Source organism: Schistocerca cancellata, chromosome 7 (assembly GCF_023864275.1).
Source record: "Schistocerca cancellata isolate TAMUIC-IGC-003103 chromosome 7, iqSchCanc2.1, whole genome shotgun sequence".
Taxonomy (NCBI): Eukaryota; Metazoa; Arthropoda; class Insecta; order Orthoptera; family Acrididae; genus Schistocerca; species Schistocerca cancellata.
In genome coordinates this window covers 481,720,676-481,746,992 of record NC_064632.1, presented here as the reverse complement: position 1 = coordinate 481,746,992, position 26,317 = coordinate 481,720,676, and the positions used below count along the sequence as shown (strand labels likewise).

General features: G+C 43.0%; 1 protein-coding gene across 1 annotated transcript in view; it reads left to right on the top strand.

Moving 5' to 3' along the window:
- The first annotated feature begins 5,492 nt into the window (after positions 1-5,492).
- Positions 5,493-26,317, top strand: part of LOC126092835 (uncharacterized) — a 157,476-nt gene continuing 136,651 nt past the window's right edge. Inside the window, exons 1-4 of the mRNA XM_049908565.1 lie at positions 5,493-5,558; positions 6,417-6,552; positions 6,734-6,891; positions 6,979-7,137. Coding sequence (XP_049764522.1) covers positions 5,493-5,558; positions 6,417-6,552; positions 6,734-6,891; positions 6,979-7,137 — 519 coding nt within the window. The remainder of the gene's footprint in view (positions 5,559-6,416; positions 6,553-6,733; positions 6,892-6,978; positions 7,138-26,317) is intronic.

Below are 26,317 nucleotides of genomic sequence, written 5' to 3'. Positions count from 1 at the left end.
CGATAATCGCAGTTCTGGTGACGGGCGTTGTGCTCAGTTGTTTGTGACCGACATTTTTATCTGTTTTCTGTCGTTCCCTCAGTTGCTCTAAATTACATACCTCCGCGAATTATTTATTCTTAGGACACACCACGCATTTCCTTCACATGTCACAGTTTACGTAATATTGGGTGTTTAGTGACATCAGTTTGCACGACTTTAACTGCAGACTAATAAATAGAGTTAACAGATGTGGCAGCAAAGACGAAACTAATCTCGACATTCCCTCTCATGTCATTGCGATCGCGTGCATCGTTAAGCGTACTGCGTTAGTCGCATTCTGGATTCTTTTCGGATATGCTGTGAAAAAATGCAGTCATGCTTTGTGGCAGCAGAGGCAGGTGGTGACGGAATGATTTGTTCTTTTCCGATTGCACCTTTTTAAAAGAATATCTTGAGCTGTTACTACTATGAAGTGTGATAGATAAGCTTGAACAGCTACGACCAGATCTCATGAAGAGGGGGGGGGGGCGGGACATTTCAGTGACAAGAGCCTCCCTTATGGGCGCATTTAGAAGCTGTATTTCCACCAGGCTCTGGACTTCGAAATGTAGCTATATAACTTTACACAAGAACATTAAATTCGATACCTTAGTTTTCTTAGTACTTCCATATGTTATGTAAGTAAGTTATTTCGTTTACTTTAATCATCTCGTAACACGCTTTTATCCACTTCAAACACTAGTTGCCCTTTTTGTATCAGACCAGCTGCATATCTATAAACATTCGTACTCTACCACATCATAAAGTTACAATAATGTATTAATATAATGAAATTCTATTTTAGGACAATCATATAAGTCAGGCAGTACCTGTGGTCGAGCCATACTATACTTGCACTACTTCTAGAGAGCAGTTCCACAATGTTTCTTCCAGTGTAGTGTACTAGTATTTTGTGCAAACTAATGAATAGGTATGAAGGAATGTATCTTACACGGCTACATTGTTATGTCAGTTCAAGAATATTCAGTAGCTAGTTATGAAAAGTAAACGAACTGTTTTTCAAAGTCAGAAGCGCTTTCTTATTTTATGCCGATCTGATATCAAAAACTAATTTTGTGCTCTGGAAGTGAACTCGCTTAAAGGAAGAAATCATCGGAGTGAAATGAAATATTACCCTATTCACAAGAAGGATAAAAAATATTGGGTCTCCGAGAAAGCGAAATTCTTCGGTAGAATTAATAATACAAGGAGACAAATTTTCTAGACGGCCTAGTCTCTGTAAGTGCCACATTAACACATTTTCTTCAATTTCTGTAAGATGTCATTGTAAAATGTCGACGACTTTGGCTTCAGTGAACAAAATCTACTCTGTCAGATAACAGTATTTAAATCTTGTAAATATCGGAGTTTGTGTTGATGACCTAGATCTCCACTATAGGAATATATTCTAAGTACATCTGAATCGAACGACAGCCCACGCAATATCAATTGTGATATTTGAGTGAATCGAAGAATTCCTAACTAACAGAGGGCACTATGATGCTTCTAAAAATGTCTCCATGTCCGTTTGAAAATGAAAATGACATAAGTCACAATATTTTATTGTGTTGTATTGAACTGGGGACCTAGAAACGACGGAGAGGCTTCGTCCCCTCCGTAGAGCCCTCAGTGGTACACAACCCCACAACAGGCTACAGCAGTCCACTCTCCCCTCCGCCACCCCACACCGAACCCAGGGTTACTGTGCGTTTCGGCCCCGAGTGGACTCCCCTGGGACGTCTCACACCAGACGAGTGTAACCCCAATGCTTGCGTGGTAGAGTAATTTTGGTGTACGCTTATGTGGAGACAGTGGACCGCGACACTAACTCGCCGGGAGGATTCGTGCTGGGAATCGGCTCGCCTTCCTGCCCGGAAAGCGGTACGTTTGACCGCACGGCTAACGAAGCGGACAGTCACAATATTACTTCTCCAGGGTGGTAATACCGCCACCGCCATCCCAGAGATCAGCACGTGGTAGTAAGACCTCCAATCAAAACTAGTCATATTAAATCTGCCCTTCAAGAGACTCAGTCGATCGGATTGACTTCCGAACAGTGGTAACCAATGTTCAGAGCTGTCTCCGTCCGGATCGGAGTATTTCTAATTCTCAGCATCTTTCGCAAAATAAGAATGCATGTTGATTATATGTCACCTGAGACCTCATGCAGAAATTATTATTTTCCAGTCAGCGGTCTTTGAGTGAGACCAGTTGTACATTAAGCGCAGATGGGGGGCAGACTATGGTTTCTTACGTTGTTTGCACCTTGTTAGTGAGTAAATGAACAGTCGACTTACTGACTTCGTAATACTGAAACGTGTTACAATTTTCGTTCGAATAGTTGGACTAAATTTTTATATCTGATTGAAAGCAACAGTTCTCTCTCCACTGCCCCAACAATAGGAATTGGTAGGAAGCGACGTGTGTCGTTGCCTAGAAACAGTCTGAGGCTTGATAAAGAAGAAAGTGGTCTGCTCGTAGCAAATTTCTTCTTGCCTTGCCAGTGAAGGCTCTTCTAGTGCGAGGTAAACGTCAGTATATTTCGTTTCATTGTCTGTTTAAGCTGTAGATAGTGTACTCATTGTCAGATATGAAGTATAGAACGATTTGATAGCAGGCGACCAGGCGACGATAGTCCGAAACTGATAACGCAGTTCTGAACATTTTTCTTCAGATCGCATTTAGATAATTTACGATATGATTGTGAGGAAACAGTTAGAAACCAAACTTATACGTATCAGCAAAAATTTTACTATTGTATACCTACTATTTTAAATAATTATCAGTGACAAATCTCGTCATATGTTAAGCCTTACGCTCCGTTTTAGGTTTAGTGTCATAAGTAGCATGATCTGATGTATGGACTAAGCAATGGAGTAAAGAAGTGCGGTAGGCAAGACGAAGCCACTCTCGACACCCTCTCTGACTTAAGATGCAAGCTCGTCTATCTTAAAACGTGCGAAATTGTACTGAACGGTATCAGTAGCATTCTAGATTGAGTGCGGGAACGCGACGTGAAAATATCATAGTACTTTGTGGCAGCAAAGAATGTTTTTGAGGTAGTGTATGGTTCCCTTTCTAAGTGTGCATGTTTAAAGTACATCGTGGTACTGTAAGGACATTGCAGAATGATAGATAATCTTCAGTTCCAAAGACCAGGTCTCAGCAAGTAGGAGGATTCCTCTGTTTTCGTGATCACGAGAGACGCCATTACTGGCGCAGATAGAAGCTATCTTCCCGTCATGACGTAATCTATGAAATACAGCTTTGTAAAGTTTGTCCAAGTGTATTACATCTCTCTCCTTATTTTCTTAATTTTTATGTGTTATGTAGGTACGTCATTTCGTTTCTCTTAATCACCACGTTACCCACGTTCCTGCACAATTTTTTTTTCTCATCAGATGTTTGCTTCAGTGTGGAAATTCGCATCTTATCACATGGTAAACTTACAATAAGTCATAAATAAAATAAATGAAAATTATGTTGTAGGACAATAATATACGTCACGCAGTACCATAAAGCAGTATCCGTGAGCTAAGTTATCGCAGACAATGCTTCAGAGCATGTTCTGTGGGGTGTACTAGTATTTTCAGTGAACTACAGAAAATAATTTATTTATCTAACTCTGACTCCTGTAGTATTATGGAGGCTGTAATATTTTAAGAAAACTAATGAAATGCGTAACTCTCACCACTGAAATAAAATGGCAGCTGCGGAAGTTAAAAAGAGAAAGTAACACTCGAAACTGCCGTCCAAAGTGAGGCGCTTATTTTTTAAATGTTGTAAGCATTTCCGTATATTACGCCGATACGATGTCTTCTAGAAGTAATTCTTTTCTTGATGCATCGAACTCACTTCTAGGAACAAACTTTAATTTCGTATGATTATGGATATACTACAATAATACGACTGTATCTCCGATGAGAAATGAAAACTTTCACAGTCACAGTTGTTGTTGTTGTGGTCTTCAATCCAAAGACTGGTTTGATGCACCTCTCCAAGCTACTCTATCCTGTGGAAGCTTCTTCATCTCCGAATAACTACTGCAACCTACATCTTTCTGAATTTGTTTAGTGTATTCATGCCTTGGTCTCTCTCTACGATTTTTACCCTCCCTGCTTCCCTCCAAATACTAAACTGATGATCCCTTGATGCATCAGAACGTGTCCTACAAACGGATCCCTCCTTCTGCATAATATATGCCACAAATTTCTCTTCTCCCTAATTCTATTCAGTACCTCAACATTAGTTACGTGATCTACCCATGCAATCTCCAGAATTCTTCTGTAGTATCACATTTCGATAGCTTCTATTCTCTTCTTGTCTAAATTATTTATCGTCCATGTTTCACTCCCATACATTGCTACACTCCATACAAATACTTTCAGAAAAGACTTGTTCACACTTAAATCTCTATCCCATGTTAACAAATTTCTCATTTTCAGAAACGCTTCCCTTGCCATCGCCAGTCTACATTGTACATCCTCTCTACTTCGACCATCATCAGTTATTTGCTGCCTAAACAGAAAAACTCATCAACCACCGTAAGTGTCTCATTTCCTAATCTAATTCCCTCAGCATCACCTGATGTAGTTCCACTACGTCCCATTATCCTCGTTATTCCTTTTGTTGATATTCATCTTATATCCTCCTTTCAAGACACTGTCCATTCCGTTCAACTGCTCTTCTGGGTCCTTTGATGTCTGTGAGAGAATTACAATGTCAGCGGCGAACCCCAAAGCTTTTATTTCTTCTCCATAGGTTTCAATTCCTACTCCGAATTTTTCGTTTGTTTCCCTTACTGCTTGCTCAAAATACAGATTGAATAGCATCGGTGAGAGGCTACAACCCCGTCTCACTCCCTTCCCAACCACTGCTTCCCTTTCATTCCCCTCGATTCTTATCAGTGCCATCTGGTTTCTGTACAAACTGTACAGATTTGATCCTACCTACATCTATCTGGACATTACGCTTGCTACGGATGATAACGTCTTCAAATTAGATGATACAATCTAAATTTTCCTTCCTAGAAATCGATATATCCCTACATACTGGTACAAAAATTCTTTGGCCCATATATCTTTTACTCTTCGCCTCTTCCTAAACACAAGGAGAAGTTTATTGGTTTCGCTATCATCTGCAGACGACTTACTATCGACATTAACGCCGACACGTATCAGGATCCTCTCTGAATATATGAAGATTTACAATTATTATTCGAATTCCTAAGATGCATCGCAATTTTTTTTTATTTTTTTTATTTTTTTTTATTTTTTTTATTTTATTTTTTTTTTTTTTTTTTTTGCTGATATCTATGAGTCGCGGGGCATTCAACAGATACTGATACGGCCGTTTGCATTTCGTAGATGTTTCGGAGCTTGTTCCGGAGTTTGCTGTGCAAGAAAGGAGGATGCTGCCTCTGGGTGTTCCTCAGGCGTAGGCAGCCCTTCTATGAGGATGACGATGACGAGATGATCTGCGACCCGGGCATGAACATCGCCATGTCGCATTGGTGCGGTGCCTCGCTACCTGATGAGGTATGTCACACCACCAGCGCAACAACGGTCGTTCTGAGATTACCTTCACCAGTTACACTTTATATTAAGATCACGTTTGCTGTAAGACGCAGTATATTCTCTCCCCTATTCATATTTTTAAATTAGAAACTATATTTACATTCTGAAGAAAATATTTGCTAGTCGCATTTAACTCTCATACTCGATTATTCCAAAAGTGTAGGCCATGGTGCACTCTCCGCTTAGGCGCACATTTTAGAGCACCTGTTAAACGGTAGGGCTACCTTCCGGGGTAATTGTCGTAGAAAGGTCATACGCGATGATTAAAGTTCTTCTCTACGATTCCTTTCAGGCAGGTGTTCTCACATCGTTATTTTATCAGTCAGTTCATGCAAATTACAGAGCTACCTGAATGCCATACTTTGAAATTTATAAGATAATGCATCAATTCATTACGAAGGGTAACAACGAATCTTGACTGTATAAATACAGTAATAGAAATGCGGAATTAAAATAATTTCAGTCAGCATCTGGGATCATGATAGTGCATATACGTAACAAACGGCCCAAAACTATTAACAACAGTGAAGTAGGCCCAACATGCAATTAGCAGATAAACTTTCAGAGTTTTTTGGAAACATTCTATAAACACGTTGCGGAACACGTTAAGGGCGACCAAAACTAAAATTAGAACAAATTATCACTAAACTGGGTACTGAATTTGGTGTTCTAAAGACCAATTTGGTTTTCATTGTAAATGACAGTCAACATTTGCTCTAGAGCATGGGGTTTACCTGGATTTTCAAAATTATATACAGATGTTGTCAAACATTCTGTTTTTCAGTGTTCGTTTTTCTTAACGTCCCGTTTATTTTTCAGGCTCCCACTTGGTATGAGTGTGCTCTTGGAGAAGTATACGAGCACAAATCAACCATCAGTTACGGTGCTGACGTAACACATCCGAACTATCGGGACACAGTTGCGAATATAGAAAAGCTAGCGGCAGAAGAAAGGAGTACGTCTCGGCTATTGGCTTGCAAGAAGCTATGCGCCATTTATGGACGAGTTACTCCCACAGTAAAAGGTAATTAATCAAATCTGATGAACTGTATACTTGAAGCTTATTGAAAAACAAACCTCTGTAGTCAACTATCATTTTGAAACGAATTTGATTTTCGTATTTTGTTTGATTGCAGAGTACCTAGGTGAACTGTTTCATCGTCTGTGTGAGGATGAAGATATGCTAGTGCGAAGGATGGCACTGTCCATGTTGCCTGCTATAGCTGAAGACGCTGATGTCCAGTTTTTTGCTTCTCATGTAGTACCCATTTTCGAGAAGGCCCTGGAAGATAAGGTACATAAAGACAATTTTTATCCACTTACGCTCTTTAACTAGTACACATAGCGAATCAGTTTTTACAACTTTCGTTTATTTTTACAGATTGGTCTTCACTTGGAGGCGACACAGGCTTTAATCGCTTTGCTTAAAGCTAAGAAACTATCTGATGTTGTACACAGACATCTTCTGCCAGTTCTGTATAAATACGCAGAGGATTCATATTGGCAAGTTCGGTTCTTAATTGCCAACAGCATTAATGATGTAAGTATGTTAAATATTTGTTTTTTATAGTGTTGGATACGTGCTTATAGTCTATATAATACTCCTTAGTGTTACTAATGGACACTCGTAACCGCATTGTTAAGTTACAACTATTCAAATTCAGTTCAACTGCACTCAGCTAAGTTGTGATAGTTGAAAGAAGGAAGTGTATTTCTTTCCATTTGTGAGCAGGGATACCTGCGTATCTGGAGTAGTTTCTATATGATCTGACATATTGGCAATGTACCTGATCAGCAGAATATTTTTACAATTTTGTTCTAATAATTTATCTCGTTAGCACATAAATGATACGTTTATAAAATTATGTGGTCGTTATAATCTTGTTTTTCTTCTTTTATAGATTCACAACTCTGTGAATTCACATATCCTGAAATCAAGCTGCTTCTCACTGATGCTGAAGTTCTCAAGCGACGCAGAAACACGAGTGCGCTCTGCGGCAGATCGCTGGTTTCAAGGATGTTTCAACTTTTTGGCGACAGCAAGTGAGGTGCAGGTGTCCTAAACCATATTGGGACGCTCAGTTGGAAATTCGTAGCAGTGATATTTCCGAGTTAACGCCACATCACAGCCTGTCATGTTGGGCCCTGTTTACTAAAGTACAAGTGAATAACTCTAAATGGTTTATTCTGAAAAATTTTGGCAATAAAACCCATTTAAAGCACCTACAGTGGAATGGAATGTTTTATTGTAGAAAATAGCAGCAGTTCGCAATCCATAATTCACAAGATGTTAAACGTAATTCTCGTATTCAGTTAATAATTTACGCTTTCCAAGGTATATTTTACTCCGGAGACAAGTTTACTACTTCTTTTCCAGCATGAATTGTACCCACAATTTTCTTCCATTCTTAAAACAACGGTTACATAAAGACCAAACAGATAGCATCCAGCCGCTCTCCCCCCCCCCCCCTTCCCCACATACACATACACCCACCCACTAACAAACACACACATACAGACACACGCACACACACACACACACACACACACACACACGCACTCTGACAAGAAATTTATACTTTTTCCATCTTCACATAAAAGGCAAAAAAAGAAGAAAAAATATTAACTAGAGTAGAATGTACTTGCACCAGCATTTTCAGCATTTCCAGTACTTGTAGAAGTCAAGGAGGGAGAAGGATACACTCCAGTATGTTATGTTATTAACGCGTGTTGTACTTATTGGGTTTATGTGACACACATTAATGCAGACTCGCCATCAGCTACTGTCAAAGACTTTCAAAGTTATGTATGCAGATAGGAAATGTGTTTTAGTGACGTGTAATAACAACAACACTGAAGCTTTTCTACGCAACTTAATAAGAAGACAGGAAACTGCGAAATGCCATAAAATGCAGTTGCAGGGTACTGTTCACGTACCGGCGGAAAGTAGTAGTAAATCAAATTTTTATAGCCTCTGATGACGTAATTCTATAACTATATCTTTGGTGAAACGTATTGAAGTTGTGGAGCGACAAATTATTAAAATATTCTTAGGTTTATACACCATAATACACAAAATTGCGTTTTCTCGTGACGGCAAACATTCACAAATGCAGAAGACATACTATGCTTGATCCTCCTTACAAAACAAGAGGAGTATACGTTTGAAATGGTCTGCGATGGATTATTTGCTGGAATAGTTGTTGGCAAAAGCATACGGAATTTACCTACAGGTGATAATGCTGGGAGTGAGTAAGTGATGTTTAATTCTGGCACCTGAATATGAATACTAGGCCACCTAAAATGGAACTTCTCGTAACAACGTTTTCTGGATAGTGCTAAATCTACGGGGTGAAAAGTATTTAAACCGACAAACTCTGAGAGGTTGTAGGGGACATCAAAACAAATAATGTTCCAAAAAATGTTCAAATACGTGTGAAATCTTATGGGACTTAACTGCTAAGGTCATAAGTCCCTACGCTTACACACTACTGAACCTAAATTATCCTAAGGACAAACACACACACCCATGCCCGAGGGAGGAGTCGAATCTCCGCCGGGATCAGCCGCACAGTCCATGACTAATATTTTTCCATAATATCATTTTCTCCTAAGAGGATTATTTATACCGGTGGAGGCCGTATTACGCTCTTCAGTTGTTGGATGCCGTATTACGATCTTCAGTTGTTAGAGGCCGTATTACGCTCTTCAGTAGTAGGCAACTGCTGTACACCAGTGCAGTAGTGCATTGTCTCCCTTTACTAATGGAGCGATACACCTGAGTGGTCTTTTTGAGCGACCGCATTTTGTTTTCTGTCACCTGCGACCATTCAGTTTCCCACTGATGCATGATGCGTCGATTACAAAATGATGTGATGGTTTGCAACAGGATGGGACATTGACGGACAGCATCATCGAGATACACTTCCTCGCTGCTTTGTCGGCCACGTCGTTACTCTATATCTCGATGCGGCCAGGTATAGAGCAAAACATCATCCCCTTGCCACGCTGCTGGATCTGCTGCAAGAAGTCATGGATGAGCTGAATCAGCTGAACTATTGGATACATTTTGTGAAGTGCTGATACTTTACGAAGCGAGACGGAACAGACAACAAACCTTGAGTAGTGATGTCTGTGAATCCTCTCCAGTGCCATCAGAATGCCATGACAGTCAGAATCGTAATTTGTAAATTGTTCCCGAAGACGCACTTTGAGAACCCCATCAGGTAAAACAACAGAACGCCTGAGAACATTCTCTTGCTGCAACCAACCAGCACAAACAACGATAAAACCGTGGTATATACTTAAAATGGACGAAAACACTACACTAAACGCCTTTGAGCGAGGTGACTCTGAGATTTTCAGTGCCCGTCGAGCCAAAAGGATACATCGCCGAATTCAGAATGGTGGTTCACCAGCCTCTACCACAGACTGTGAACTACTATCGTCCGAAAGGCTGCAGCCGAGATCCAAATACTATCAAGGCGCACAGCGTCTAACATCTTGAGGTAGGAAATACGGGCTGAATTATATACCACGCTGCAATAATCTAAACGTGATCGAACAAATGACCTGTAAAACTGCAGAGGGTGGAACTGTCAACTACCCATGTTTTTCCACTAAGACATTTCAAAATATTCAATGGCTGTCATCGTCGTCTTTGTAACGTTAGAGAAAGAGTAGAAGATTGCAAAGTCATCCATAAACAAAGAGCATTTGACAGGGCTCTTGGCGGCAGAAGAAATGCCATTGACAGCAATGGCAAACGGTGTGACATTGAGTTCACTGCCTTGGAAGACACCATTCTCTTGAACATAGCAGTCAGAAAAAGCATCGCCGAACCGATGTTGAAAACGCTGGGCCTCAAGAAAGGATTAGGTAAGAAGTGACAGGCGTCCACGTAGTCCCCATTCATGGAGTTGGTTGGCTAAGGATATTGTATCTCCAAGTAGTGTCGTATGCTTTTTCGAGGTCAAAAAGCACACAAACCAAATGGTTTCGGTGTAAGAAGGACTCCTATATCGTCGTCTTCAGTACAATTAAGTTGTAAGGGGTGGAACGGTAGCGCCTGAAACCGCACTGGGAGTGGCTCAGGTGACCTCAAGATTCGAGCAGCCAGACAAGGCGACGGTTGACCATGTGTTCAGGAATCTTACTCATACTGCTGGTAAGGGCTACACTATGGTAACTGTTAGGGGCGCTATGGCCGTTGCCATATTTCCAAAATGGAATTAATGCTGCCTCCTTCCAAGTCGTGGGTTAGTGTCCATCAAACCAGATCTCATTGATACAAGAGAGGAGATGTCGTTTCGCTTCAGGGCACAGATGACAAAGCATGGCATAATGGATCTCATCAGGTCCTGGAGCAGTGTCTCTAGCCACAGACAGAGCTGATTCCATTTTCCTCATGGAGAACGAAGGTTGTACTCATTATGCGATTAGAAATGGAGCTTCCTCATCTCAACAGTTCTATGGAACACCTGGAAAGCAGCTACTTGTCTGGATGACATAATGACAGCAAGAAAGCTCTCAACTAAAACCTGAGTCATGTCTTCTGGTGCGTCCACCAAGACCACATTACTTGAAAAGGTGGTAAGGAATGTGCACAGCCCTTGCCTGAAATCAGTCTTATTAAGTCCCATATTTGTGCAGTGGAAGTGGACCAGTGGATCAATTATTTGAAGTTGTGAATTCTGTGGTGTCACCGCCACACACCACACTTGTTAGGTGGTAGCCTTTAAATCGGCCGCGGTACGTTAGTGTACGTCGTACCAGCGTGTCGCCACTATCAGTGATTGCAGACCGAGCGCTGCCACACAGCATGTCTAGTCTAGACTCCCTAGCACTCGCCCCAGTTGTACAGCCAACTTTGCTGGCGATGGTTCACTGTCTACATACGATCTCATTTGCAGAGATGACAGTTAAGCATAGCCTTCAGCTACGTCATTTGCTACCACCTAGCAACGCGCCATATTCAGTTACTAGAAGTCATATCTTGAAGAATGTATTCTGAACAGATAATATTGTGAATCATGTACCGTCAAGAGCGACGTTCATCATTTATGGATTAAAGTTAAGTATCAAACTAATTACGTCCGCTTTCTGAATACTCATTCCCTGTCATGTTCCAGACCTCACGTCAGTATAGTTCTTCCCTCCTCACGCCAGCCTGCCTGAGCTAAGACGCTTGCATTTCGGCCTCCTCGCGTAACACGGTGTTGGTTCTTCTGCCAACACAATAAATTCCTTGCAGGAAGCCGTCTTCCGTTCTTTTATCACTCACCTCCATGTGCTTTCGTGGATCCGAAGGCATGAAGGTTTTCTGTAGTTGGATGGTGTTTGAAGTTCTGCAGAGCTTTTTGTCTGGCTCTGATTTCCAATCGACATTCGTCATTCCACCAAGGTACAGGCCGTAGTCTGAGATGGTTACTAGCCCCTTGGGATGGACTCTGCAGCAGCCCATTGCATCTCACAATTGATATGGGCCACCTTCTCTTGTATACAATCCTTTTGCTCAAAATTCGCCTGTCGATTGTACTGCCACCAACTTACCCTTTGAATCACGCATCTTCGTGGTGTCATGTCAGTCTCCATTCAAGTCAGCAGACGGATCCACACAGGGAAGTGGTCACTAGAATATAAATCTGTAGCCACTTCTCACTGAACTAAATCTGCAATAGCTGCGGAACAAAAACAAAGGTCAAGGGCTGAAACAGGCTTTGTAGCTGTGGAAAAGTGTCTCATCTGATCGGTGTTCAGAAGGTAGATATTCTCGGAATGGACGAGTCGCTCAGTTATCCGACCACTGGAGCAAGTGGTAGCCGAGCCCCACAGCACTTTGTGTGCTCTGAAGACTCCCCATAAGGATGAATGGGCGTTGGAGTGCCCAGAAGAGTTCTGTCAGTGCCTCTACATCCATAGACATCAAGAGGTGGAAGATACAAAGGGATAGCGTGATGTTAAAAGGTGCTAGTAACAGAGACAGGACAGGAATGGCCTCTGTCATGAACGAAAAAAGCCATTCCACCTTTATCCCCGTCTCCAGTAGTATCGTCCTTCCTGTAGGGGTGGTTCCCTGCAATGCAGGTGCGTCGGCGACTTTAAAATGATTTTCTTGTAAGCAGATGCAGAGCGGCGCTCGGTTTGAGGCGTCATGTCACGGACTGTGCGGCCCTCCCGCCAGAGGTTCGAGTCCTCCCTAGTGCATAAGCGTGTGTGTTGTTCTTAGCATAATTTAATTTAAGTAGTGTGTAAGTCTAGGGACCGATGACCTAAGCAGTGTGGTCCCTTAGGAATTCAGACACATTTGAACATATAGATGCAGAGCGGTTTCTCCTGGACTAAGATCTGTAATTCTTCCAAATGTGATCGGTATCCATTTATAATCCACCGCTACGCAGATGTCCATGCGGAAGTCACTGTTTAGCGATGCTTAGTAGTTTCTTTCTCCCGCAGAGGCGGTGTTTTACTTGGGAGGACAGAGGGAACAGTAATCTGTCCCCGGTTCTCCGGTCTCTCCGATTTAAGTCCATACCCTCAAGAGCATAGTCAGGTCTGAGAGGGAGAGAGATCTCTGATTCGAAGGATTAACTGCCGCTTTCTTCAACTTGGAAATATTTTTTGAAGGACGTTTTTCCTTACTCGTGGGATGAGTTGGTTGCTTAGGTTGAGGGGATGGCTTAGTAGGCTTCTGATGGTCGGCAGTGGTGTGTTGTATGTTTTGTTTTAGGGCGCTAAAACAACTCGGGTCATACGCGCCTATGTCAGAACTGTAGAACACGAAGACAAAGAGAGAAGTTAAACACGACCACACATTAATCTCAATAGAAGGAAGAGAAGACAGTTAAAAACAGGGACCGGAGAAAAGTCTACAAAATATGCCATAGAAAAACGGAGGTCCAGAAGTAAAAATTAAATGGCCTTCGTCATATTGCTGCGACGGGTAGAAAGTAAAACGCGGTCGAAAGCCCGCCTGTCGTTATCTAAAACGGGAACGAAAGCGGTTAAAAATGGGGCATTCCGTCAGGAAATGGCGGGCAGTCAAAAGTTGGGCACAATGTGCACAAAGAATTGGGGGGGGGGGGCACCACTTAACAGATACCGATGGCTAAAGAGACAGTGGCCAACACGCAACATAGTAAAATGATCGCTTTGCGGCGAGAGGCCCGAAAGAAGTGAAAAGTCTCTGTAAACTGAAGCAGAAAATCAGTACTCAGGTAATGAATATTAAATTCAATAAGCAGTGTCTTGGAGCAGGTGTCACACCGAATTATGCGAAAGTGAAAATTGATCTGCGGTCAGCCCTCGCCTTGTCAATGCAAGACCAAAGAGAAATGAACCGGATTAGGGCCCAATTAAGTGGATCATGTAAGCATAAAGACCTGTTAGTAAAGAATCATTCAGTTTACAGTTACAATTATGTAACGATCTGTCTAGTACTCAGTTTCAATTTTTTTTGGCAGGAAATTTCTAACAGAGTAAGGAATAATGTTGATAAAATAGAAAAGTGGCATAAGGAAAAGTTAGGCACACTATTAAAGCTTCAGAAGATTAATGTTGTAAAATGTAAAGGTGGCGTTGGACAACACCTCTTTCATGATAGGGTAGCTAACTTGACAAATATTGAATTGAATGAGGATGAAAAATTCTTTGCTGAATAAAGTTTTACAACATAATGTCACTCCAAATGCTGATAACAGAACCATTACAAGAGTCGTACTTGAAACTAAAATGGCTTGTGAATCCTAAGATGACGAAACTAGAAGTTGCGGACACATCCGTTAAAGTTAATAAAGCTTTATCCAGTCAATGTAACTCTTCTACTACCGTCAATCACGAGAGTTGTATCTTAAAAGTCTTAATACAAAGTTAGGAAAAGAGAATGCAATGGTCATCCGCGCAGATAAGGGTAATACAGCGGTCCTTATTCATGAAGAAGACTACATTAGGAAAACCGAGGAATTCTTTACTGAAAATGAGATAACAGAAGTTCACAAAGACCAAACGCGGAAGTTCCAGATAGATCAACGGAAAAAGATAGACAGCTCCCAATTTCTGCTTAACGATTATGAAAATAAATTGCTAAAAATCGTGAATCCTAAACTCCTACAACTGAGATTGCAGGTTAAGATACATAAGAAGGGAAATCAAGTCGGTCCAATTGTTAAGCAGTCCGGAATTGCCGCGCGGTTAGAGGCGCCATGCACTGATTGCTCGGCCCCTCCCGCCGGAGGTTCGCATCCTAAAAAAAAATGGTTCAAATTGCTCTGAGAACTATGGGACATAACATCTGAGGTCATCAGTCCCCTAGAACTTAGAACTACTTAACCCTGACTAACTTAAGGACATCACACACATCCATGCCCGAGACAGGATTCGAACCTGCGACCGTAGCGGTAGCGCGGCTCAAGACTGATGTTCCCAGAACCGCGCCGTCACTCTGGCCGGCGTTCGCATTCTCCCTAAGGCATGGGTGCGTAGATTGTTCTTAGCATAAGTTAGTTGAAGTAGTGTGTAACTCTATTGACCGATGACATTTTGACCAATTCTTATCAATTTGTCATCGCCATGCTGTAAACTAAATAAGTTTCTTAACAACAAGCTTAAAGCAGTTTACACGTTCTTTACCAATTTTGGAACGAAAAACAGATCTGACCTTGCTAATGCGATTAAGGATATACATCATTCAAATAATGCGACACTAGCTTCCCTAAATGTAAAAAACATCTGCAGTAGTGTCCCAATAAAGGAAACGACACAGATCATTAAACGTCATCTGCTAACTGGTAACAAGATTAGTACTGCAGAATACAAAGAATTAATAGAACTTTTAGAATTTGCGTTAACTTATAACTTTTTTACCTTCAAAGGCAAAATATATCAAGAAAAAGATAGTCTTTGGATGAGTAACATTTTCGCTGGTACGTTAGCAGACATTTTTATGAACGATTTGGAATGTAAGTTCTTCGGTAATTTTCCACAACTAAAAGACAAGACTATATATCATAAACTTTATGTTGACGATATCTTGCTACTGTTAAAGGGTGACGAGAATGAGGTTCAAGCTATAGGCAGCATGCACCAAGAAATAGCTTTTACTACAGAACTAGAAGAAGCGAGCTCCATTGTCTATTTAGACCTTACTATTGAGAAAGTTTATAACAGACATAAATTTTCGCTTTTCAGAAAGCCGACATGTACAGATACTGTCATCGGTGCCAGTTCATGCCACCCAGCAAGATATAAAAGGGCCTTTTTCACCTCAATGTTCCACCGACGCTTTCGATTACCATTTGCCGACAGTGAAATACGGCAAGAACTTTATATCTTAAAATAAACTGCAGTATCCAACGGTTTTTCGGCCAATTATGTTATGCGCCCGTACAGTAGGATAAAAAAAACAGAAATTAGTAGGTACCCAGAAAAAAGAAGTAGTAAATGAAAACCGAAAACAATTCCAATGAAATTTTACGGAATAAAGTCCTAACAAAGAGAAAAATGTTTCAGGAACTGTACGGTTCGATGTGGTTTCCAAGTTAACAACGCTCTGAAACTCCATGTAAAACATTGTTTGAGTAATAATTCTGATAAATTTAATGCTTCTGCGGTGTACAGGGTCGTATGTAGCAGTTGTGATTGCCATAGATTCGACGCTATAATCCTGTAACTGATTACATCCTATCTATTCGTGGATTGTATGGTCAGACTATGTAATCTTATTTATTCACCGTTAATATGTTGTATGAACCTTTTCTGTGGGAGACGAAAAGCCTCCTAGCGGTTAAGTTCTTATGATAGCTACGCGCCTACATAACATCCTGGCGGCCAAGCCAACAGAAGGTGCTGATCATTGATCTGTCTTTTCTTCCATACAGTTATTTTATCATATAAGCATTTTATCTTTCATAGGTAATTTATAAGTTGCTATAGCCAGTGTGTTACGTATATTTAATTTTTTAGCTTAAATTCACCAAAAATTTTCAAAACCTATTACCTTTACACATTTCCTTGAAGTAATTTTATACATTGCTGTATTAGTCTTTTATTTTATCTCAACTGATTTCTACAGTAATTATCAAAATTTAAAAGTCTGCTAAATGTATTTTATCTACTGTATTTTTATCATATTTTGGTTCTTATGTAAATGAAGAATAACTGTAGGCTCACACTAGCGACATCTATGGAGCATATAGGCAAACATATTTCTGGTAGCTACTGCACTTCAGTATGTTTTGTACAGTAACATCAGTTTGCAAAATGACTGTGTGGACGATATGGCCTATTTCACATCATATCTTAGTTTATGTGACGATGCTTTTCTGAGTGTATTTCTATGTTTATACGATGCCATTATGGCTTTATCACATTAGGATATGGTGTAGAATGGGTATGTTTTTCTTTATTTTATCTGTACATTCCCATTTTGTATCAGACTATATCGTGACAGGAAATACTGTATTGTTTTGAAGGATAGATCCTCTCCTGGACCCCCATCGCCAGACAATCTAAGCCAAGGCAGGCTCCCGCCTCTGTCTCCTCAAGCTCATTTTTGGCTGTACGTGGGGTGTGGACCCCTCCGCCATCCTCCACATCTATAAATCCCTCATCCACCCTATCCTCTGCTACACCGACCTAGCATGGATCACCGCCCCTCCTGCCTTTTAAAATCCCTTCAAATCCTAGAACGCAATGCGCTCCGCCTCGCCTATTGCATCCGTCTCCTCTCCGCCACGCGGATCCTATATGACGTTATTCCATTCCCGCTCGTCCTCCTTTTCCTCGAACTGATACAGATCCCCTACACCTCCCGTAAACTTGACCCCCTTCACCTGCTTGTCTCTCCCATCCTCTCCCACGCCAGACCAGTGGCGCGACTATATTCCCACGCTCTCCATCTCTCCACTCTCCATACCATCGCCCAAGGTGGCTTCCACCAACTCCCCTTCCCTGATGATGCCATCATCCCCTCCATCTATCCCTCCTACCAACTTTGATCCTCCCCTTCCACACCCTATTTTTCCTTACGGCAGCCTCTATATGTTCTCTCCCTCCTCCCTTTCTCCCTCCCTCCCCCGGGCTTCCCCTACCCACGTACCTTCTTTCCACCCCCTCCCATCTCCTCTGCCACTGGCATCTACACCCTCCCTTCCCCCTCCTCCCCCACCTTTTCCAATTTTGGCAGTGAACATTTACGCGCCGAGGATCATCGCCATCGGTTCTTTGTGTGTGCCGTCGTGTTAGTGCTTCAGTGTTTTCATCGCCCATGCTCAGTCATTCACATGTGTCACTTCATTCATCAGTGTTCGTGTACAAGTACGCCGGCTCGGTAGCTCAGCGTGTTCGGTCAGAGGGTTACATACCCTCTGTAATTAACAAAAAACTGAGTTAAATGAACATCAAAGAAATTAATTGGATGTCTTACGACGACGTCCGCCCTGAGCAAATACAACGAACTAAAGCGAACAAAATGAGATTTTTAAAAAAGAAAAAAATGTGCTGAACGTTTTTTATTTTACTACACCTGTGAACGGCTCTGTGTTTTTTACTCATGTGTGTATTGTTTTTTGTCTACCACTATGTTTTGTTTTTCTGTGTCTTCCTTGTTTCTATTTGTAATATCTGTGGCCAAAGAGCGGCGTACTATTGCCATTGCCGTTGCCGACCCACTTTTTGCATAAGGTGTTAAAATAACAATAAAGAAAAAAGAAAAAAGAAGGATAGACTGCCCATTAGTTCTACATTTTTTATATTGTACATCTAAATATGGTCATTACTGACTGACACCGATCATCATCGAAGGACTTAATATTGTGATCAAAGATTGGAATAGTAACATTTGACATATATCAACGTCCGTTACGTTAACTCTGTTTCTGTTGTCCTATTGCATATCTTGAGATCCTTGCTTTCGTTGTAGGCTACAAATAAACCATTCTGCATCCGTTGGCTGTTTTATGCATTCCAGTGGCCACTCAGAAGAATGCGAGTACCGGTGCCCCAGTGTTTTCTGGTGAGGTATACAGCTGGCAGTTGCAATTTGAGGGCTTGTGTTCAACCAAGCACAAGCAGTGCAACACATTAATGCAGTCAAAGCTCTATGGTCAGTCAGTTTGATCAAAAAAGTATGGACTTTCGGTCGTTTTGTTGCAGATGTCAATGACCTTCCATGACTCATCCACAGGTTGAGGGCGCGGTTCTGGGAGACAGGTCAGTACACGAGGCGTGTTGGACAAACTGTACCTATGTCAACCAGCAACTTTGTCACTTGCGAAATGTGTTATTGACAGACGAGGCCAGACATCCTCTGATACCAGGTGATGGCTGTGTTCGTATACGGAAGCCCCTCGTCCGCGGTACCTGCTAAATGTTGTCCAGTAAATCGACGTATTTCCAAGGGTCTGTGAGGACAAGCAAACGAATCTTCTCTTTTCCTATGGCCACCTCACTGGCGAGACAGTACATGGAACGTGTCCTGTTCGACCATATGGTAACTGCTGCATAAGGTGGTGGACCTGAATTCATTCGAATGCCAGAGACTGGATTACAGGTGCCAAAAGGCATGTCTTGCGAAGCCTGACACTGAACTGTGGGAATGACCGGCGGTGATTCCCTAACTCAACCCAATGTGCACATATGGGACATGCTTGACACACATGTTCCTTCTCATCCTGTTCCCCAACAAACTCTCCAACAACTCTCAAGGGCTGTTATTGAAGAATGTGAACAGATACCACAAGGTAACTTTCATAGACTTACACGGAGCATGCCACATAAGAGTCAGGGAGTGATGAATGCTCACGGAGAGACCAGACGTAATTGAAGCTCAAAGTCGAATGAAAAACACACCGAGTGACGAGCTGAATGATAGTTTACACTTTGCTTTCGACTCGTTTCGGACGTTTCAGTTCTTTTTATGCAAACGATCGGGGACGGAATGAAATTTTGTTGCATACATAGTTTGTGAAAAATAGATGTATAATTTGGTAACGTAACCAGTCCTCAAGTACTTCTAAGTGAAATATGGCAGACGCCCGAAGTCATGTTCCCTCAATTATTTTCAGCAGCGTATTTTTCAAACACCCCGTATTTTAACCTCATGTAGAGCTTCACTGCAGACGTTCACCATAATACCGTGATCGACGAGTGACGTTATTCAAATGTCATATAGCCGTAAATCGATTAGTAGTTGCGAAGGTAACAGCGGGAAAGACCGCAGCCTCTTTATTACTGCACAGGATACTTTGCGGGAACACAAACCCACACTTTTAGATGCTTGGCGATTTTATATATCCTGTTGATCTTCTCGTCTGCTAACAAATTGAGAGAATAACAACACTGCTAGGAAGCTGAAGGTAACTGCCGTTCTGAATGTGCTCCTGTCGTTGCAGTAAACATAATTACCGTCAGTTCAGCATGTCACGTGACTGTGGTGACTTCAGATCTTCCGGAGATATACACGTTGCGATTGCGTACAAGATCTACAAGAAGCACGACCTGGATCACGGTGAGATTCTGCCTCACGTATTTCCGACTGCGACTTTTCTCATATCATTGGATCAAGGGTATACCACTAACGCAAACGATTTTTTTTTAAAGAAAGTCTGTATAACACATTTTTGTCCGTGTTCCACATACTTTTATCTGCCTTTCTACAAATTTTCCATTATAATCAAACATGTTTCATCCCACTCAACAAGTGCTTGAATTGTGACACGAGGGAAATCTGCCGCCTGTGAGGAAACGCATTTCATGTCTGCTATTTTCACTACTACGTCGTTGTTGAACCGTTAACCACCAAGGAACTGCTTTATGTACGGAAGCAGCTGAAAATCACTGGGCGCCAGGTCTGAATTTTAATGTGGAGGTCCCGGTTGTTCCCTTCGAAAAGACACGGTTGTGCATGTCGGCACTCTGAGAGATGACTCGGCTACAAGTGGCGTCCAACCGAGCACATGGCATCCTGGGAGCACACGCGCATGCGTACTGTGGCGACCATGCGTCGGTCTCACGCTTACTCACAAAGGTACGTTATACAACAAATACATTTTACAACTCTTTCCCAGCGTACTGGTTTAAAACTATAAAATCGCAAACGGCAGGGGAAAATCTGCCGGGGCCATACCAAGTTCCCAGAAATCCAAAGAACTAAACCGATCGAAACCCTACAGAAAACAGAAACGTGAACAGCACACGTAATGTGTTTAAGAGAGCAGACGGAGATATACCCGTAAAGAAGCAATTGTCTGTGTGTAGTACATTATTAGCAAGTCTGGTTTCTAAATGAGCAAATGCACAAGTGAATTCAGTCGGCGACCAGCTAACTTTCTCTCCCAGAACACCATAGGCTGTCTCCAAGGTGCCTGTACGCTCTGTCGGCGTCAGCCGCAACCATTTTGCTGCCTGCCAGCATCGTTGGTTCCGCGTCTTCCTTGCAATAACATTAGCGGCTGTTGCAGATACGGACCCTTCCCTCCTTCAAGTGGCAGGTAAGGACGAAAGTGCAAAATTTTATGGCTCAAGTGCTCGGGTAGGGTCTAGAAACGCTGGAGGCCCAGCTGGCGGTTCCATCTGGACGCCAGTTATTGTCAGGCGTGGCTGCTGGAGGGCGTTCAGCAGGCTGGCGAGGTAGCGTCTGAGGGAGTTGCTCAACCTCCACTGGTGAGTGTGCTCCCTGCCGCCGTTGGATGAGCAGCTGCAGCAGCAAGTCGTATAATCCTAGCTCACTCATTTGTTACATAGTTTAATTCTTAATTTCTTTGCGTGCTTTTGGTACTTGCATTGTTTAATTCATAAATTTCGGGCGTATTACAGTATTTGAGAGTTGTAGCATCGCGTTTTAGTACCTGAATACTGTAAATTTGCGGAGTAGTTAGTCTTCTGTTTTTGTTTTGAACGGCTAGTGTCGGTTGGTCACAGTCAGTTGGCTCCCTGCCGCCGTTGGATAAGCAGCTGCAGCAGCAAGTCGTATACTCCTAGCTCACTCATTTGTTACATAGTTTAATTCTTAATTTCTTTGTGTGTTTTTGGTACTTGCATTGTTTAATTCATAAATTTCGGGCTTATTGTAGTATTTGAGAGTTGTAGCATCGCGTTTTAGTACCTGAATAGTGTAGAATCGCGTAGTCTCCTTCCACCGCCGAGCAGTGTGTCAGCAGTGCCCAAGTAGCAGCATTACAGCATTAACTAGGCAATCTGGTATTTTAATAACCGTTTAAATTTTGTGTAGATTTGTTTGCGCTCTCTGTAGATTAGTTCAGACGTTCTTTGGTTCAAATGGCTCTGAGCACTAAGGGACTTAACATCTATGGTCATCAGTCCCCTAGAACTTAGAACTACTTAAACCTAACTAACCTAAGGACAGCACACAAGACCCAGCCATCACGAGGCAGAGAAAATCCCTGACCACGCCGGGAATCGAACCCGGGAACCCGGGCGTGGGAAGCGAGAACGCTACCGCACGACCACGAGATGCGGGCAGACGTTCCTTGCACAACAGTTTTTAGCATGGATAGGGACTGCAACTGCTGTGTTCGGATGCAGGCTGAGTTGGCATCCCTTCGCTCCCAGCTTCATGCAGTGTTGGCTTCGGTCACACAGCTTGAGGCTGTTGCCAATGGGCATCACTGTGGGGGTCCGGATGGGGGTTTGTCGGGGACGACCAGCTCGTCCCACGCATCCCCCGATCGGACTACGACTGTAGTTGCCCGGGATACTGACAGCATTGAGGCTGATCCCTCACCTGTGGTAGAGTGGGAGGTCGTCTCAAGGTGTGGCAGGGGGCGAAAGACATTCCGGAGGGCTGAACGGAAGGCCTCTCCAGTTTGTCTGACGAACCGGTTTCAGGCTCTGTCTCAGGCAGATACTGATCTTCGGCCTGACTTGGCTGCTTGTCCTGTTCCAGAGGTTGCCCCTCAGTCTGCAAGATCCGGGCGGTCGCAGAGGGTGGGCTTACTGGTAGTTGGGAGTTCCAACGTCAGGCGCGTAATGGGGCCCCTTAGGGATATGGCAGCAAGAGAGGGGAACTAAACCAATGTGCACTCCGTGTGCACACCGGGGGGAGTCATTCCAGATGTGGAAAGGGTCCCTCCGGATGCCATGAAGGGTACAGGGTCCACTCATCTGCAGGTGGTCGCTCATGTCGGCACCAATGATGTACGTCTCTATGGATCGGAGGAAATCCTCTCTGGCTTCCGGCGGCTATCTGATTTGGTGAAGACTGCCAGTCTCGCTAGCGGGATGAAAGCAGAGCATCGTCGACAGGACTGTCTGCGGACCTTTGGTACAGAGCCGAGTGGAGGGTCTGAATCAGAGGCTGAGACGGTTCTGCGACCGTGTGGGCTGCAGATTCCTCGACTTGCGCCATAGGGTGGTGGGGTTTCGGGTTCCGCTGGATAGGTCAGGAGTTCACTACACGCAACAAGCGGCTATACGGGTAGCAGGGGTTGTGTGGAGTGGGCTGGGCGGTTTTTTAGGTTAGATGGCGTCGGGCAAGTACAAAAAGGGCAACAGCCTCAACGGGTGCGGGGCAAAGTCAGAACATGCGGGGACCAAGCAGCAATCGGTATTGTAATTGTAAACTGTCGAAGCTGCGTTGGTAAAGTACCGGAACTTCAAGCGCTGATAGAAAGCACCGAAGCTGAAATCGTTATTGGTACAGAAAGCTGGCTGAAGCCAGAGATAAATTCTGCCGTAATTTTTACTAAGGTACAGACGGTGTTTAGAAAGGATAGATTGCATGCAACCGGTCGTGGAGTGTTCGTCGCTGTTAGTAGTAGTTTATCCTGTAGTGAAGTGGAAGTGGATAGTTCCTGTGATTTTAATGGGTGGAGGTTACACTCAACAACCGAGCTAGGTTATTAATAATTGGCTCCTTTTACCGACCTCCCGACTCAACAGCATTAGTGGCAGAACAACTGAGAGAACATTTGGAATACATTTCACATAAATTTTCTCAGCATGTTATAGTCTTAGGTGGAGATTTCAATTTACTAGATATAGACTGGGACACTCAGATGTTTAGGACGGGTGGTAGGGACAGAGCATCGAGTGACATTATACAGAGTGCACTATCCGAAAATTACCTCGAGCAATTAAACAGAGAACCGACTCGTGGAGATAACATCTAGGACCTACTGATAACAAACAGACCCGAACTTTTCGTCTCTGTATGTGCAGAACAGGGAATCAGTGATCATAAGGCCATTGCAGCATCCCTGTATATGGAAGTTAATAGGAATATAAAAAAAGGGAGGAAGGTTTATCGGTTTAGCAAGAATAATAGAAGGCAGATTTCAGACTACCTAACAGATCAAAACGAAAATTTCTGTTCCGACACTGACAATGTTCAGTGTTTATGGAAAAATTTCAAGGCAATCGTAAAATGCGTTTTAGACAGGTACGTGCCGAGTAAAACTGTGAGGGACGGGAAAAACCCACCGTGGTACAACAACAAAGTTAGGAAACTACTGCGAAAGCAAAGAGAGCTTCACTCCAAGTTTAAAGGCAGCCAAAACCTCTCAGACAAACAGAAGCTAAACGATGTCAAAGTTAGCGTAAGGAGGGCTATGCGTGAAGCGTTCAGTGAATTCGAAAGTAAAATTCTATGTACCGACTTGACAGAAAATCCTAGGAAGTTCTGGTCTTACGTTAAATCAGTAAGTGGCTCGAAACAGCATATCCAGACACTCCGGGATGATTAAGGCATTGAAACAGAGGATGACACGCGTACAGCTGAAATACTAAACACCTTTTTCCAAAGCTGTTTCACAGAGGAAGACCGCACTGCAGTTCCTTCTCTAAATTCTCGCACAAACGAAAAAATGGCTGACATCGAAATAAGTGTCCAAGGAATAGAAAAGCAACTGGAATCACTCAACAGAGGAAAGTCCACTGGACCTGACGGGATACCAATTCGATTCTACACAGAGTACGCGAAAGAACTTGCCCCCCTTCTAACAGCCGTGTTCCGCAAGTTTCTAGAGGAACGGAAGGTTCCAAATGATTGGAAAAGAGCACAAGTAGTCCCAGTCTTCAAGAAGGGTCGTCGAGCAGATGCGCAAAACTATAGACCTATATCTCTGACGTCGATCTGTTGTAGAATTTTAGAACATGTTTTTTGCTCGAGTATCATGTCGTTTTTGGAAACCCAGAATCTACTATGTAGGAATCAACATGGATTCCGGAAACAGCGATCGTGTGAGACCCAACTCGCTTTATTTGTTCATGAGACCCAGAAAATATTAGATACAGGCTCCCAGGTAGATGCTGTTTTTCTTGACTTCCGGAAGGCGTTCGATACAGTTCCGCACTGTCGCCTGATCAACAAAGTAAGAGCCTACGGAATATCAGACCAGCTGTGTGGCTGGATTGAAGAGTTTTTAGCAAACAGAACACAGCATGTTGTTATCAATGGAGAGACGTCTACAGACGTTAAAGTAACCTCTGACGTGCCACAGGGGATTGTTATGGGCCATTGCTTTTCACAATATATATAAATGACCTAGTAGATAGTGTCGGAAGTTCCATGCGGCTTTTCGCGGATGATCCTGTAGTATACAGAGAAGTTGCAGCATTAGAAAATTGTAGCGAAATGCAGGAAGATCTGCAGCGGATAGGCACTTGGTGCAGGGAGTGGCAACTGACCCTTAACATAGACAAATGTAATGTACTGCGAATACATAGAAAGAAGGATCCTTTATTGTATGATTATATGATAGCGGAACAAACACTGGTAGCAGTTACTTCTGTAAAATATCTGGGAGTATGCGTGCGGAACGATTTGAAGTGGAATGATCATATAAAATTAATTGTTTGTAAGGCGGGTACCAGGTTGAGATTCATTGGGAGAGTCCTTAGAAAATGTAGTCCATCAACAAAGGAGGTGGCTTACAAAACACTCGTTCGACCTATACTTGAGTATTGCTCATCAGTGTGGGATCCGCACCAGATCGGGTTGACGGAGGAGATAGAGAAGATCCAAAGAAGAGCGGCGCGTTTCGTCACAGGGTTATTTGGTAACCGTGATAGCGTTACGGAGATGTTTAACAAACTCAAGTGGCAGACTCTGCAAGAGAGGCGCTCTGCATCGCGGTGTAGCTTGCTCGCCAGGTTTCGATAGAGTGCGTTTCTGGATGAGATATCGAATATATTGCTTCCCCCTACTTATACCTCCCCAGGAGATCACGAATGTAAAATTAGAGAGATCAGAGCGCGCACGGAGGCTTTCAGACAGTCGTTCTTCCCGCGAACCATACGCGACTGGAACAGGAAAGGGAGGTAATGACAGTGGCACGTAAAGTGCCCTCCGCCACACACCGTTGGGTGCCTTGCGGAGTATAAATGTAGATGTAGATGTAGATGTTGTTCTCCCCACCCTGTGGAACGAGAACGCCACCCTTATCTTACGTTATAATCATGGCGAGACAATTGCGTCATCACCTTACATGTTGATGGGAAATACAGACGTCGTCCGGACAGGTTACAGGTATCGGAGATAGGTGGGCGCGTATTATGTTCATGTCGAGCTCGTAAATGTTTCATACGTCTCGCACACCTTCATTCTCTGAACTTGACCACAAAAAGTTGCCGACCGTGTCGTTGGACTGTCACCCTTTCTGTCCACCCAGGTCGACGACCAAACGTGTAGGCCCAAACCAACATAGGCTTCCGGAAATGGGGCGTAAAACATGAACGATGGGGCCAGGAAGCAGGGCGCAATAGAT